The sequence below is a fragment of the Echeneis naucrates genome, chromosome 14 (genome assembly GCF_900963305.1).
Source record: "Echeneis naucrates chromosome 14, fEcheNa1.1, whole genome shotgun sequence".
NCBI lineage: Eukaryota > Metazoa > Chordata > Actinopteri > Carangiformes > Echeneidae > Echeneis > Echeneis naucrates.
Window position 1 is genome coordinate 21,443,491 of NC_042524.1, and position 17,701 is coordinate 21,461,191.

Consider the following 17,701-nt stretch of genomic DNA (forward strand, 5'->3'; position numbering starts at 1 on the left):
AAACCCAGAACTAAGGCTGTCGCTTTCTACATCAACATGTATATTGAAATCTCCCAGGATAATGATTTTATCTGTACTGAGTACTAACTCTGATATAAACTCAGAAAACTCTGATAGGAATTCTGAGTACGAACCAGGTGGACGGTATACTGTAACTAACAGAACTGGTTTTTCACCTTTCCAGTCTGAGTGGGAAAGAAGGACCTACAGACAGATTTTGGTCTAGGGTTGATTAATAGGCTTGATTAAAATATTGCAGCCACCCCCTCTCCTCGACCTGTGGTACGAGGGATATGAAAATTAACATGAATGGGGGGTGTAGCTTCATTAAGACTAACATACTGATCCTGCTGCAGCCAGGTTTCAGTTTATACAAAATAAATCAATACGATGATCAGATGTGAGATTATCAGATAGTAGGGATTTTGATGATAGTGATTGAATATTCAACAGTCCACATTTAATTGCAGTGTTATTTGAGACTGAATTTGTGGCTGTTTTGATTTCAGTGATTTCAACATGTCAATAAAACACTAGGTGAAATGGAGGGTCAGATAATACTGGCAGGAGACTTCAATCAGGTTTCAGACCCCTAGATAGGAGCAAGCCTAGTGGCCAATAATATTCAATGATAGAGCATCTTATTCCATTGATGACATTTGTGTCGCCATCAGAAGTTGCCTGTGCTTTCCACAGCGACCACAGGAAGTTCAGGACCGTAAAACACATCTTTCTGAGGAAGCAGAGAAATTAGGGGAGCGTTAAGCATGAGAGTATCACAAGGACATAAATTCATTATGACGTCAGTACTCTACACTGAAATGATTAATTATCAATCAGTTAAATTGTAGTCTGGCAACTGCAGTTCTTGCAGTCTCCTGTGGTCTACACAGCTTCACAAAGTGACTTGGACATAGGTTTATACAGAGTTTAATTCTTCAAATATGTAAATGTATATCTGTTTTCTACTCAGAAAGAGTCATGTAACAAACAAGTAAGTGGAAAACAATGCAAACATTTCAAAAGATCAGTGTGTGAAGAGTCTGTTGAGCTTGTTTACTGTAGTCTACTTAGGAGCAAACCCAATTCAAACAGCCTCAGGATTTTAATCATCAAGGCTGGACAAGTCTGGACTTGAGCTGTGTTGCTTTGAGTCAAGTAGAGAAAACACCAACTGTATAACAGACATTCCTACCTTTTGCACTCAAAGGGAAGTCTTCAGCCCGCAAGTGAAACAGATACTGATATTAGAAAGAGTTAATTTATCTCCACTGAATCTGTCATAGTCATTTCTGAGTGTGTGCTCAGAAGACGCTTTGTCTGGAACAAAACTTGGCTGAGATTTCAGATCAGTATAACATAGATATATATTGATATATTGACATTACTAAGGGCAGCTGAGGATCCATAGTATTTTGCGCTGTTGCCCCACAACAAGAAGGTTGTTGGTTCTATTCCCACACCTGGGGTCTTTCTGTGTGGCATTTGTATGTTCTCTCTGTGTTGGCATTTCCTCCCACCGTCCAGACACCTACATGTTTAGGCTAATTATTGACTCTAAATTGTCCATGAGAGTAAGTGGTTGTTCATCTCTTTCTGTTGGCCCTGCGATGGACTGGCGACCTGTCCAGGGTGTACCCTGCCCTTGGCCAATGTGAGCTGGTATTGGCTCCAGCTAAAAATATTTACACAAGTTATGACATAGATAGATTGATAAAATAAAATAATAATCATAATATTAACAAAGGTTGTGCATTATATATTGGTAAGTGTCAGGTCAATGAAAGTGCAACATTAATGCAGTAGTAGTATTGTGTATCATTTGCAATCACAGTGTTGACCAGGGAAGGGTTATAAAGTGTAAATGTCCCCTGGAAGGAATGATTTCTTGTGATGTGTATCTTGGTGAAATTAGTCTATGACTTCAGACACGTCTGTTTGGCCAGCAAACCATGGAGTTGGTGGAAGACATTGTCTGGTTTTGTCTGCAGTTTTGACAGTATCCTCCTCTGACATTGCTGCCAGGGGATCCAGTTCAACCCTAACGTTGCTGGGCCTGTGGATGTTGTTCCAGAGGTTTTTTTTTTTTTTGAGTCTGTTGGTATCGGCTACCGTCTACCTGCTGCCCCAGCACAACACAGCAAAAAGCGTAGCACAGACTCAGTATCACCAGGCAGATGTTGAAGGACTTGAGGCACCTCAGAGTCAGTCCAGTCCAGTTTATGTCATGTTATGTGAGACACAGAGATAGGGGAAAGTTGAGGTGGTTTTTATTTGTAATGAGTAGAAGGTTGGTAAGGGGGCTCCAGGGAGCAGGGCAGGACGCGGCTAGGCAGGTGGATAGTGGTGGAGACAAGGCAGGGTGATGGGGTAATGCTGGTCTCATTACAGGGGGTGCAGCCCGTATCCCAGCCAATGTTGTGCGTTAGGGCTGGTTACACACTGCACAGGTCGCCAGTCTACTGCAGGGCAAACACATACAAATATACAGAGACAAACAGCCATTCATACTCACATTCAGCACAAAACAGCACAGAGCTCAGGGTTCATGACACACTTTTCCGCCATTCAGCATGATGGTCCAGTATGGCTAATGGTAGGGAATCAGGCTTTGTACTGCTCAGGCTAATTCTACATTGTGTTTGGCAAAGTTGTATGTACAAACAAATTAACACTGTTTACTGTTTGCAAGTGCAACATTCATAATTTGGTTCATGCTGGCTAAATAAAACTTCCATTGTATATAGAGTGTACATTAACTTTGCCTTGTTGATTCTACTCTCTACAATCTACATAATATAATGTTGACACATTATTTCAGTAGTAATTATTATCAGCTTCAAAATAGTTATTTCAGTGGTTTTAAGAGTAACGCCTGTCTCTGATTCTTAATTGGTGCAATAATTAGTTCAATTCATTCATTCATTCATCTTTTACCACTTATCCGGGTCGAGCTGGAGCCAATCCTGCCTAACATTAGGCAAAGCCAGGGTACACCCTGGACAAGTTGCCAATCCATTGCAAGGCAATTAGTTTAATTTTGAAGTGCAAATATTTGTGCCTGGTGATGGATGGGTAGGATGGCCAGTACTTTCTCAATAGCATTGAGAAAGTACTGGTTGATTTATTTAAAAAATTGAACAGTGAGCATGAATAATAATAAGAATTAATATTTGGAACTTGTTTAAAAATTTTAAAACTAATACATTTTTATCTGTTTATCAGTTATTTTAAAGTATAATACGCTCAATAAACTGTGCTCGGTATATTGACAGCTATTGAATAGGTATTGAGTAGCTCACTGTAGACTACACACTAACTCTACACTGAGTACTTTGTGCCCCAGACATGCCAAGCACATTCCTGCTTAGTAATGTATAGTTCCCAGGTAAGTATCTGATCCTACAGCACCTCTTTGTTTGATCAGAAGCAGATATTACCTTTTACAACCATGTAGTCACACAGCTGCTCTGTCCTTAGGTCCAGTAAAGATGGGTCGGTTCACTCACAGAGGCCCCTTCATCAGCACAGTCCCACCTCCTCTGTCACCTCCATGGGCTCCCTGTCACGTGCTCAGTCCTCGACCCTCAGCAGCGTGCTTAGTGCCTCCCACTCCCCCCATTCCTCCTTCCCCCATGCCCAGACTGGAGAACCTTGCCCAAGCATAGGCCCCCGCACTCCGCAGAGTCCTGGCTCCCACCAGGCAGGTGAGCCCTTCACCTTGGGGGCCATTCACCCACCACTACAAAGAAGTCATGGTTTTGCGCATGATCCCTACGGCTCCACTCCAAGGATGCACCACCAGACACAGCATCATCAGTATCCACAACAGCAGCAGCAACAGCCACTCCAAGGGCCCACATCTCCCCAGCTTCAACAGCCAGTCCAAGCAGGACATTTTCCCCAACTGCATACTTATTCACATCTACACGGTGAACCCTTTGCTATGATGGCGCGGGCTCACCAGATGGTGGATGTCCTGACAGAAGAGAACAGGATGCTAAGGCAGGAGATGGACGCCTGTCGTGACAAAGTCACCAAGTTGCATAAGGTAACACGTATAGTCACCTGCATCTGTTGTGTTGCATTAAAGTTTTTTTTTTTTTTTTTTTTTTTTTTTTAAATGAGGCACACCTTGAGCAACGGCAAAACACACAATAGACATTATAACATCATACTAGCAATATTATACAAAACTGACACTTTCTGATTTAGTCTAGTGACTAGGATTAGTCTTTTATATATGGCTGTAACCCTAACATTGACATGACATTTTCTGTCCAAAACAGAATTCTAAGCAGATTTAAAATAAAAAATAAATTAAGCATTCAAGTGTGAAACAAACTCTATGTAAACAGATAGGCCTGGCAGCAGAAATGTAGCTGACACGTGGCCAGTTTGAACACACATTAGATCAGAAACAACCACAAAGCACATGCGAACATGCGCCAGTTAACATGGAGCATCTCAGGCTCTCAGTGTAATCAGTTAGAGAGTATACTCCAATAAAAGTGAAAATAGCTAACTTAAACTACGATTTGAGTAAAAGTACAAGAGTACTTGCCTTTAAAAGTACTTAAGGATTCAAAGTGCTTTTCATCGCAAAAGAACCAAATCCTGTAGAATTAAACTTAAACAGCCAAAATGTCTTGTTTTTTTTTAATTAAAAGAAAAACCACTGTTCAAAATCAAAAAGCCAAATAAAGTAAGTTACAATAAACCTCTTTTCTTAATGACAAAAACTCTCTGACTGAATTTACAGCAAAAGACAGAAAGTTTCATTTCCATGTTTAATTGAACATTTAACTTGTTCGGCTTTGGCAGAAGCAAATTTTTATAAAAAGTTTTGTGAAGTAATTGTTCCCTGTCTTGAAGTGAAGATTAATCCAATTAATAAGCATTTCAAAGGCAGCAGAGACAGGCAATGACTGTGTTTAGCTTGGGACATAGGTTGGTCACAGCTGGGAAGGAAGTCAATATTTCAAATCCAAATTCAATACACAACAAATTTCATGGCCACATATGATCAGGGAGCACAGGAATAACCTTGTCTGCATTGCCTGCCAAAGCCATGGCTTGCGGTGCACAGCTGCACCGGATCACTTTTCCTCTCCCACTTGAATGATACCTGCGAGCTCACCGCTTAATCTGTTGCTACAACAACTGAACACAAAAGATCCGTCGAACAGAGTTTATGGAATTCTCTAATGCAAATGCAATAAATGCTTCATAGAACTGTAGTGCAGACCAAAGTACAATATTTGCACTTCAAATGAAGAAGAGTACAACTACAAAGTTTCCAAAAAGTAAATCAATCACAAGTAAAGTGCAGATCCTCAAAAACTACTTTGTTACTGTCCACCACTGCACGTAAGTGGACTAATTCAGGAGGATTTTTAGTCCACCTGTTGTTAAGTCAGCAATGCTAATTCCCTGAACATTGACACTTTTTTAATTAAGATTATGTATTATTAGGGCAGGTGATGAAGTCACTGACTTTTCTCAACACTTTTTGCAGCGTGTTCCAGCCCAGGTGATGTCACCAGCTGTACCTGGAAACAGGAAACAAGATCAGCCAAAGTTTATGTTTGCTCTGAGCATTTGTCTTGTGTGTTTTAAAGCATGCATCAGCTTTGTTATATTTAATTAGTTTAGGCAACAGATAACTTAACAGTGAAGCTAAATAATTTGAAATGGAAATTCTGTACATGAACGGAGAAATGAATTCTATATTTTTATAAAAAAAGCACCTTCAACATGTCCCTTTATTACACAATATATTGGCAGTTGGAGACAGAAATCCAGCTGGTGTCAGAGGCCTATGAAAACCTTGCCAAGTCCTCATCCAAGAGGGAGGCCCTGGAGAAAACAATGAGAAATAAGCTGGAGCTGGAGGTGCGACGACTACATGACTTCAACAGGGACCTCCGAGGTGAGCAAGATGAAAGGGCAACAACTCAGCTCACTCTAGATGATGTAGGACTTCAATGTTGAAACCGACATTATCCTTTCCAGCAAAAACAATTAACAAGGTGGTCAGGGTCAAAAGGAGAATTTAATGTGGTGTGAATCAGTCAATAACTTTTTTTGCTGCTAGTTGAGACAATGAAATCCAGACTAGAAATCAAATAAGATAACAATCCTCTATTAGTCCCTCAGTGAATCAAATGTTACATGTTTTTTCATTGAATGTAATTCAGTCTTCTGAATTGTTTATTTCTCTGTGGAATACCCACGCTCACATTCCCATCTGCATCATTATCTGCAGTGTCCACAGCGATCCACAGCTGTAGCTTCCACAGAGGTTTGACTAGCTCCCCTGGTTTGCTGTCCTCTGATCATCCTACATCCCTCTTGTTTTCGTTTTCATAGCTATATTAGTCCACTTATTGAGTTCAAAGTTCAGCATGAGGTATTTAGTGGACTGATAAAAGCTAATGTAGCATCTTCAGCAGTGAACAAACCACAGTCTCACATGAGTGGTAAATCTTTATTAGGCAGTGTTGTGGAAAGGTAAAATGTCAGAAAATGATTAATGAGCCTGCTTTGCCTCAACAAAAGAAACAGTTTTCAAGTATATCATTAGGTCTGGTCATGAAGAAAGTCATTGACTTTCACACTCACATCAACGAGCAATTTCAGAATCACCAATCAACCTAGACGTGCATGTCTTTGGACTGTGGTAGGAAACGAGAGTACCAGGAGGAAACCCACGCAGGCATGAGGAGAGAATGAAGGTCCGAACCTTTTTTGTTCAGATGCAACAACTCTAACAGCTATACCACCGCATTACCCCCACTTGTATTGCTAGTGTTTGCAATATGTTCATTTCCAGATCAAGTCACCAACTGTGCCTGAAAACTGCAACAGAAATCTGCAGATATTTGTATGTTTGCTCTTACACAATTTGTCTTGTATCTTCAAGAGCGCATGGAGACAGCAAATAAGCAGCTCGCTGCTAAAGAGTGTGATGGCTCAGAGGACAATCGCAAAACGATCTCCCAGCTGCTCACTCAGAGTGAGTACCACACAGACAACTGCACACATCCCTGGCATTCCACAAACTCAAGCCCTGGAGATTTGTATGTCAGATTTAACATTTGGCCTAAGCTTATCAGAACTGGGTCAGGCTGGTTTGTCCAAAATTTGAAAAAATATTTTTTGGTCAGGTTTAATCTCACTGCCCTTTTAAGTGGTGTATCATTTTAATTTATTTTGTAATGCAGTAAAAGGGGAGACTGTTCGTGACTTGGTCTCATTTGGTTTGGGCCCAGCAATAGTGTTTGTTGCACACGTGCAAGCGAAATGGGTGTGTTAGGGTATAAAATCAGTCTAAATACATTCTGGGTCTTTCTCATAACTTTTAGCGCGCACCAATACAACAGTACAGCAATTCACTCACCTGTCTCTATTTCCTCTCTCCCTCCTTTTTTCTTCTCTTCACTCTACCCTCCTACAATCTCAAGGAACAGCATCCCCTAGGTGAAAGACTTGAAAACAGAATATTACTTTAACATTACTGTTACAAGCACTTATGTATGTGTAGCGGCTGATGTGGCTCTGTGTGTTTAGGTAAAGAAACACTGCGTGAAAAGGAGAAGCTTGAAATGGAACTGACTGCATTGCGCTCCACGACTGAAGACCAAAGGAGACATATTGAGATCAGGGACCAGGCACTGAACAATGCCCAGGCCAAGGTGGTAAAGCTAGAGGAGGAGGTGAGTCATTGTCAGTCTGATTAGATCTAATCCTGCTTTTTGAATTTGAGTTTACTGCTTGTTGTCAACTATAGCAGAATCAGATACTATTAACCTGTGATTGGTATGACTACTTCAACAAATAACTTTAATATCGTATCAACTAGGGTTGAGCCGTAAACTCAACTCAAATGAGTATCCGGTATGGCTATAACAATTTTAATGAGTATGACTATCAAATGAGAAATACGAGTCAATATCCATGCTGGGGCTGATTGGAAAATCCCCCTCAGGGCATCCTGGGATAGAGATAGAGCACAACGCATTATACTCGAAAGCCACGCACACCGGAGGGGAAAACAATCAAAGGCACAATTTAAAATTAAATACACTGTCCAGTACTTAGCTTGAAACATTACTTCAACATGTCAGATGATTATTTTAACACGTTAGCTGTACCAGAGAAAAAATTGTTAAATGAAAAACTCACATATGTGGGTCTTTCTCATTGTCCCTTCCTTCATTTTCATGGAGAAATGATCCCACTGAATGGCTGGAGGTGACATGCATCGATATTTACAACTACCTGACCGAGTCCCCTGGTAAGATCATCATTTAAACTAATAGCAATAAAAAACAGGTCTTGCATAGGTTAGGCTACATCCACACCTCTACATCATCATTTTAAAATAGCTTTTTATAACCCAAACGTTTCAAATCTGCCCCACAGTAACAGAAGCAGTGCATGCAGCCCACGTCACGTTTCTTCACCGGGTCAGGTTTTTTTCCAGCTCAGTCTTCTTACTTTGGTGTAAAACAAATTAAGCCGTAAATAAAAATATATTGAGCAGGGCTTAAAGTAATTCAGCAATTGTCGTTGGACAGCGATAGAAAAAAAAGATCAACGTAAAAAATAAAAAATAAAATGTTGATGGAGGAAATTGTCAGGTTTGAGCAGCCAATTGAGTTCACCTACCAATGAGTAACACTAGCCAATCAGTGGCAAGGTTCTTGGTCTTGGAAAACTTCCAAAATAAACATAAATGGCTGCTGCACATATTTTAGCATTCAGAAAAACGGTGAAAATATAACTTTTTTTTCCTCCTCCAAGTTAACCTGTACCGTGAACGCTTATATCAGGGGTCGGAAATTTCCGAGTTTTAGCATAAGCCTCAATTTGAGGCTTACAATAAATATAGCAACTTCTTACCAACCCATATAAATTTCAGGCTCAAAAATACTACTCTCATATAAACCATGCCCACTTCATGTTTAAGTCCCGCCCCTTACGAATACAGATACAGATACGGATAGTTGTGTACTCGCTCATCCCTAGTATCAACTATAAATTTTTCTGAATATTAATAATAATGATGAAGAAAGATAAATAAATAAAAATGTGAAGTGAAGAAAGTCAAAAATAGAGAAACAGTAGTTCATTATATGTTATGAATGTGTAAGATTCTTCTTTCTTACTCTTAATTACACTGGGTGCAGTCCTGTTTGGTTTTTGGAGGACTGGGAGGGTTGAGGGGGACGTGAGGGGGGAGGCCCAACTGAGAATGTTGTAATAACATTAGCAGGCTCCACCTCCTGCTGCCTGACATTTAGACAGAATCCATTGGAGAGATGCCAAGGAGGACCTGGTATAACAAACACATCAGTGACGTCTGGTTAACAGAAAGCATTAAAACATTTCTTTTTGGTGGCTGTGGCTCAGGAAAAGGACTGGGTTGTCGATTAATCAAATTGGGCTGTTTAAACCTTGGCTCTAGTCAGTGTGTATCTCATCATTTTTATTTTTTTCATGATGTGTCATTATTGTAAAGAAACAACTACTACTACTGCAGAAAAGCTATAAAATCAGGTCACTTTATTTTTTGTCTGGATTATTGTGAAGGAGATGTGGTTACCAATGTTTTACTTAAGTGCAACACTTGTCATTGCCACTGCCTGGTGCCCGAGACACCTTATTTCTGCTCTCAAAACAACACAATAGAAAGGAAGTTCCATAACGAGCTTAAACACTGATATGAACAAATATATATAATTTCTTTATCCTTCACTGTCCGTCTGCTCTCTTTCACTGTGCCTAATTTTAAAAAGTCCTTTGCTTTACTACCAGAGTACTGGACCAGTTGATGGAATTAAATGAAAATATTTCTTTGGGTGCAAGGATGTTTGTAACAGAAGAGGGTTAAAGTTGACTGAATTACAAATCTACTGTTGTCAGTGGATGAAGATTCCAATGAATCTTTATGAATCAAAATAGAGCCAAACTTCTGAAAATGGAAATGGTGAATGGACAAGAGATTCTTTGACACTTGAAATTTGGTCCAGGTTCTAGTCACATCTAAAATGAAACAAAGGCATATGTCTTTCATTTTAAAACCCCCTCCCCTGCCCCCTCACCCCTTTCCTTTGTGACCAGCATCACACGGCCAATGGCATATAGTCCATAATCTCTTCGTCACACTTTAATAAGTAAGTAATTTCTAAACTTATAGGTGTTTTTCAGTCCATCTACCTAGATCTAACAACCTGCATAGTTCTGTTGATATGAAAACCCTCTGCACCCTCAAAATGAATGAGTGTAGGGAGTTATCAAACATGGAGTTTTTCCCTCTCTGTCTGTGTGTAGCTGAAGAAGAAGCAGGTTTATGTGGAGAAAGTGGAGCGGATGCAACAGGCTCTGGCTCAGCTCCAGGCAGCTTGTGAGAAGAGAGAACAACTGGAGCATCGACTCCGTACAAGACTAGAAAGAGAGCTGGAGTCACTACGTATGCAGCAGGTAACGTGTGTGTTGAGGACACATTAATTATGTGGGAATGTTTTCTTTAAAGTTTTATTTTTTAGGCTTTTAGGCAACCTTCCTAATCTTGTCTTTCTTGAGCAGACTGTCAGAGGAAAGTTTCAACATCTAATGGATTCATAAAATTTTAAAGAGATTTAAAAGAAATCCACTAGTGTCGTCCTCCTTGTGGAAAATGAGGCCACAGCTAAGCTCTATCCACTGCAGGAAGGTACAGAGAGCAAGGCATGGTTTTGCAGTGGTTAGGTTGGTGATTATAAAATTACCCGTGGGCATTAGTATGAATGTGTCTCATATGTCTCAATATCCTGATGCAGTGTTAGCCTGACTGATGACCGAACAAGTGTCTATCCTCCCCTTGTCAAATGTTAGATCAGATTAGCTCTAGCCCCTTCACATCCCTGACAGTTAAGCAGATACATAATGGATAGATTAATTTATATCAAAGCGCCACGACCAAGATTTAACTTACATTAGTTACGCCTTTTTAGCTGATTGGTTGGTTGATCGATTGAGTGATGAATAAATTTTGCTCTCTTTCATAATGATGTTGACTCTGACACCATAATTTCCAGGTAATCCTCAATAATTTTTTACCTGCGACATTTCCTCCCAGTCATTGTGATCTGTTACCTTCTCCAGATCTCATCTACAGAAGGCAACAAGTTATCAGAGTTAGCTGTCTGTTTAATATGAATCATTACTAAGTTTTTTATCCTGCCATTTGATTTGTTATCTTGTTCATTTGGGGAGTAAACTACCATCACCACTTATTTCAATTCACAAATGACTATTTAATCTTTCCCTGTTTTTGTGTCAATTGTTCTATCCCTCTTCCTTTTTTGGGTCCTCTGTATCTCAGCGTCAGGGAGGCTGTCAAAGCACTGCAGTCCCTTCTGAATATAATGCCACTGTGCTAATGGAACACCTGAGGGAGAAGGAGGAGCGGATTCTGGCTCTGGAGGCTGACATGACCAAGTGGGAGCAGAAGTACCTAGAAGAGAGTGTGATGAGGCAGTTTGCTCTGGATGCTGCAGCATCTGTTGCCACTCAGAGGTACATGTTTATAAGCGTTATTGCCATTTCACCCTGAGCCCAGGAGCCTCATAGAAGAAGCATTTATACGAACATTAATATTCTTTATGGGATCCAGCCCTTTCTTCACACAACTTGAGAATAATTGATTGATTAATGAGAATGCATTTGGTGCAGAGCTTTGAATTGTCATTCATTCTGAATTTCTCATGCTCCTTTAATTTCATTACTTGTAAAGCTAATTCTTGTGTATTGTTATAGCTCCACAGACGGTGTCTACCAGGCAGCATTTTGTGGCAAACTGAAGTAATGGACAGATGGAATTCATTAGACTAAAAGTTAATTATAACATGTTTATGGATCAAGAGTTTGGTAAATTCAACTTGATTGAGATGTATATAAACCTCAGAAAAAAAGGAACAAGATAAATATTCATTAGCAAATGATAAAATTAAAATAATGATCAAAGCTGAAGATTGGTTACAACAACACTTGAACGATAGCTCTCTCTACTTTCGATGTGACAATGCCTGGTTGAGCAACCTGGTTGACATATTAGATTCATGGTCCCCTGGAGGAGCAGGAACAGGGACATTAGTGAAGTTTTTTTATCTTTTTTGGTTGTAGATGAGCTACAGGCTAATGGAGACTATGTTTCACAGAGACACTTCTGCAGTGGTGATAAGCCACTCTCCCAGCAGCAGCTTTGACACATCAGTGGAGGCTCGAATCCAGAAGGAGGAAGAAGAGATTCTAATGGCCAATCGGCGCTGTCTGGACATGGAAAGCAGGTACTCTGTCGATTGACATTCAAGGTCCCTTATGGCGTGTCGGCCTGGTGAGGAGACCAATGATTCTGAATCTGTGCTCAGTTTGTGGCTACAGACAAAGAAGAAACTTCTCTGTATGTCTTTATACCAAGTTTTGGTATTGTAGCTCTCTGGGACTGAAGCTGGATTGATCTCAAGCACTTAAGTGGGCTACAAGAATGACAAAAGAAAATACGGGAAAAAAAGTTGTAGACTTGTAGCAAAAAAGCCCGTTTTGAATGGAATCCCTGCTAGTATGCTAGTCAGATGTCACAATAATAAAGGATGGCAATATTTGAGTGAATGAGTTATTTTTCCTGTCCATGTGATGTGAACCAGAGCTAAAATGCAGCAATGACCTGTGGTGTGAAAACACGTGCAGCTCAGGTACTCACTGTCCTTTCTGGTTCAGGATAAAGAATCTTCATGCTCAGATCATAGAGAAGGATGCCATGATAAAGGTGCTACACCAGCGCTCGAGGAAGGAGCCTGTTAGATCAGATCTGCCGTCTGCCATGAGACCTTGCAAGTCCCTGATGTCCATCTCTAACACTGCCTCTGGTGGTACAGGACTTCTCTCCCACAGCCTGGGACTCAGCAGTTCACCCATCACTGAAGAACGAAAGGACACCAGCTGGAAAGGCAGTCTTGGTAAGACTAAGCCTGACAGTTAAATTTACCATGTGAGACAGCATTTTTATGATCTCTTCTGTTCTCTAGGGGTTCTGCTGGGTCCAGAGTTTCGCACAGAATCTCTTAGGACAGAGTCAATTTCATCTTCCCCCTCCCCAGTGTTTCCATCCACTCCTATGACCACAGGCCACTCAAAGACAGGTAGCAGAGACAGCAGCACACAGACTGACAAGGGCCAGAATCAAGACAACAGCAAGCCCAGCACTCCAGCCCTTCAGAGCATGACCCTGCCTGCCCGCCTCTCCAGCCCCAGCCCTGTCTACATACCTGACCGCATAGCAGGTCAGCTCTCACAGTCACTATCCAAGCTCATGCAAAAGCTCTACTCACATTATAAATGTGACAGCTTCACTGAGTCTTTTTTTGACCAGGAAATGTCATTTGTCCCTCATATAAAACAAGTCTCTATGACAGCCTTATTTTACCTTTGCAATATTGCTAAGATCAGAAACATTCTGTTTAAAGAGGATGCAGAAAAACTAGTGCATGCATTTGTTACCTCTAGACTGAAAGTAGCTGCTATTCACTGCTATCAGGATGCTAGCTTCTCTGCAGCGGCTCCTAGTAAAATGTAGAACAGAATTACCATTTACCATTACCATTTACCATTGTATCTCAGAGCTAGTAGTTCCTTATTGTCTTAAGTATGTCACTTCGCTCTCTGGATGTAGGTTCACTTGTGGGTCCTAGAGTCTCCATGAGTAAATTGAGAGATATATCTTTCAGCTATTAGGCTCCTATTGTATGGAACCAACTCCCAGGACGGACTCTGTTGCAGCTTCAAGATCAGGCTTAAAACCTTCCTTAAAGAAAAAGCCTACTGTTTAAAAGTTAAAGCATGATTACGCTTACTTTAGTTATAAAGAAAGATAGGCTGTAGGCCTACATAGCTGGACTGAGCACCGTTCTATGTCCCTCTCCTTCTCTGTCAACCCCACCAGGTGAGGCACATGGCTGACCTCCCTGAGTCTGGCTCTGCCTGAGGTTTCTGCATTTTCAAGGAAGTTTTTTTTCTTGCCACTGTCGCCAAGTGTTTGCTCTTGGAGGAATATATTGGGTGTCTTTAACAACTCAATAAAGAATTTGGTCGAGAACTGCTCTATATATAAAGTACCTTGATGTGATTTATAAATAAATTTGATTTGATTTGAAATGTCCCTTGGTGTAGGGTGATTTATGGCCTTAATGTTCTTCAAATGGAAGTTTAGCAGTTGATCCTAATGCAAATTCTAGGACAAAAAAAAAGTATTACTGAATGACAAATCAAGTAATCAAGAGTGTGTGTCTCCTACGTCTTTATGAATTTACCCGATTGGTAAAACATATATTTGTATTAATTCACAGTACAGGCAGAATGGAATTGAAGACAAATGGCTCATATTTTTTTTGTCACTTTATTAGGAAAATCAGAGAAAAGCAGAGATATACGCTACAACTAGTTCCACCTAATTAATCATAGAGCTGGTCTTGGTTGGACTTAAAGATAAGAGTTACGTGTTACTGGTCAGTTCACAGGTTTTTTTACTGATGGGTGGGGCAGTGAAATTGCACACAGAAACAAGTATGTCCAGGTCATCTCAGTCAGATTCGGGCTTTCTGCTTTGGTTTTTTGCCTGACCTGGTTTTCTTTGTCATCTTTGCCATCAGATGTGGCAGTTTTTCACAGCAGCACTCTAGAGCGGAGACTCCCAATCCAGCCCCATTCACATCAACAACCCACCACATCAACCTCATCCACCCAACAAGAAGTGGAAAACGACATGGTAGAGATCCTCATCTAACCCAATGGACACCATCCAAATGAAGGTTGTGATTCCATCACAATGACTTTGTGTCTATAGACCGTCTAATGTGCTTATGTTTACATTTGTATTTGTTTAGACTCCTCCAAACTAGGGTTCTTTCATTCCTTCAATCAATTATTGATCGTCATCTGAAGAGCAGTGAGCAGACATGTGAAAGCCAAACTCTGTTGATGATGCTAAATTAAATTTTTAACTTGCTTTCAAAGCAAAATGAGAGCAAAATAGTATTTTCATACAAGGTCTTTGTAGATATAAAGACTGGATTCAGCTGGAAACCAGAATCTTTTCATTAAAGTCAAAATGTACACAAAATCAGTGTACACATCACACACGTACACAAAATCAGTTTACACAGAATTTGTGTGTAACATCAGTGTACACGTCACATATCGTATTAGTTTCTTTTTTTTATATTGCATTTATTGCACTAATTGATTTTTTGTGTTTCTTTTTTGTTGTCTGAGTTTAGGTTTTGTATTTACTGTTGTTATATGCAGCACTTGTAATCACAAATTAAACATTAACCATGTGTGCACATATATACGTGTATGTGTGTGAGTGTGTGTGTGTAAAGAGAGAGAAAGTATACACTGTGTACTGCAATGGCTGGTGTAACTTTATTCTGCAGAAGATCTAAACCTTAGCTTGTTACATTCTCACTGGTATTGAATTTGTGAGATGGGTAATATAGGCTTGTTGTGGTGCATGAGTCAAAAAGGCCCACAGTCATGAAACACACTTAACCCAAGCCATAAATCTATGTATTTTGGGATTATCTTGGTGCCACAGTCTGGATTCAGTCTTAAGAGTCAGAAAGTCATTCATTTAGTATTTAATTTCCTCTGCTTGAAGAACGACATGGATTTATGGTATAGTACATAGAGCCATATCATACAAAGCAGTAACTCACAGAAAAGCAGCTACCAGTACAGTGAGTTGTGATATCACAGTTGGCACAGACTTTGTCACTAGGAGGCCAAGACACTTACATGAACAGGTTGATAAAATCCTCAACATCAGGGGCCAAGGGTCTCCCAACAAGTAAGAGGGGTCTCTCCCATCATTTCAAGACATAAGCCCTAAATGAACCTCATAATTTAATAGACAGAATACTGTATATCTGAGGGGTTTATGATGGTGTCAGGTATTCAGCCTCCTCATTGCTGGACATAATCAAATACATTTAATATTTGTGCGTAATTATTTAAGGATGCGAATTAGATTCAATATCTCAAAGCCAAAAATATTGGACCAAAGAAGCTCAGAATAGTCAGGGGAGTATTTCACTGAAGACAATTCCATCAGGAAAATGTAACATCTGATCAGGTATTTACTCTACTGGCAATTGCAGGTAGTTATCTTATGCGTGTTGCTTTGTCTTCATCAACAGCACATTAAGTATCTTACAGGTAAAAGACTGCATGTTTCTTGATCAACTGAATCTTTACAAGGCCGCAGGTAATATCAGTATTCAAGCCTCCTCTGGTTATTGTTTTTGGACGCTTTCTCATCTCATCTTTGTACCAAGCAGTGAAATGGGCCAGATTAGTGTCATTGGCATTCCCAGCCTTTATTTTATGCTGTTGACAGATATTTTTATTCAAATAAGTCAGACAACAATATTTCAAAATAGCAATATCACCTTCTAGTAGACAGTGAAATCAATCATGTATTTACCAGACAAACATACACACAGAGTGCATGTTATGTTTCCTAAAGCTGACACTGAACTTCCATTTTAGACAATCTATGTTTTGGTAGTGGATGTATTTGTCTATCTATCTATACATATACATACACAAAGTGACAGATATCAACACTTTCATTGTGTAGAGCTGATGAGATGGAATGAATCTTGTTTCTATGTTTTTGAAATCTTGAACTATTGAAATATTTTGTATTTTGTAACTTACAAATGTTGTAACCCTAACCCTAACCCTCTAACCTGAGAGCTCACAGGCCTTAGTGCATGGTGGGCTGTCAGTTTATAAATTCTTTGGTGTAAGACTGAGTGGAACAACCTATACAGCTGCTGCATAAAAATAGTGTTATTGCAGTCACACTGCATTGAGGTGGAAGTCTGTTTGACTTGTAAGCCAATATAAAAAAATTATGACAGCATCATCTGTCAGCATGTAGCACTTCATTCACTGAGTGATCATACACATCCCATTATGTGACAAATGCCTGGTAAAGGAAAGCACAGTTGAAATTGTTGACTCCACCAGACCAATCATACATTTGAAGCTTTTTTGAATGTTTCTATGTAATGATTATATATCTGAATATACATGCTACTTCATTTCTCATTGCTGTACAATCCGATTCACATTGATTTATCAACATTTTACAACATTCATCTCATTAAATGAATGTTGTAGAACGATGGTATTAAATCATTCCATGGTATAAAGTCTTTTGTATCCCTTTTCCCCAAACTCCAAAATAATCATCTATATGTTATATAATATGAATGAGTTAGGTTAGTATTAATTTGATTCTTTTTTTAAATAAATGCAGACTGCTTGTTCCTGATTTTCTGTGCCATTTTCATGAGATAATGTTGTAAGGTCTGGAAAGGGGGGGTGAAGGTGCCCATCTCCCACACGCCTCAGATTTCAAAGAGACTGTTGCCTCCAACAGAGATTTCACAGATGCCATTGTTGGAGAACAGTCTGCTCAATCTACTAAACAACGTACTCTATGTGTGAGCCGTCTCCAGCGCGTTCTTTTATGAAGAGAATAGGAGAAGATATTCGGTCTCAATTCAAGTATTTATTTAATCCAGCAGAAGAATAAAGCTTACAGAGCTCTGGGTCGAAACTTCTTTCCCTAACACCAACAAATGTG

General features: G+C 39.9%; 1 protein-coding gene across 4 annotated transcripts in view; it reads left to right on the forward strand.

The window, feature by feature from the left end:
• amot (angiomotin) overlaps nt 1-17,386 on the forward strand; it is a 40,442-nt gene extending 23,056 nt beyond the window's left edge. For 3 of the 4 annotated variants that reach the window (XM_029518796.1, XM_029518797.1, XM_029518798.1), the window contains 10 exons: nt 3,481-4,051; nt 5,788-5,932; nt 6,926-7,018; nt 7,573-7,718; nt 10,339-10,488; nt 11,372-11,565; nt 12,207-12,335; nt 12,766-13,004; nt 13,074-13,328; nt 14,694-17,386. In XM_029518796.1, the coding sequence (XP_029374656.1) occupies nt 3,481-4,051; nt 5,788-5,932; nt 6,926-7,018; nt 7,573-7,718; nt 10,339-10,488; nt 11,372-11,565; nt 12,207-12,335; nt 12,766-13,004; nt 13,074-13,328; nt 14,694-14,827 (2,056 nt within the window). In that variant the 3' untranslated portion in view covers nt 14,828-17,386. The remainder of the gene's footprint in view (nt 1-3,480; nt 4,052-5,787; nt 5,933-6,925; nt 7,019-7,572; nt 7,719-10,338; nt 10,489-11,371; nt 11,566-12,206; nt 12,336-12,765; nt 13,005-13,073; nt 13,329-14,693) is intronic. The other variant, XM_029518795.1, reaches the window with a different exon arrangement.
• Nucleotides 17,387-17,701: the final 315 nt, after the last annotated feature.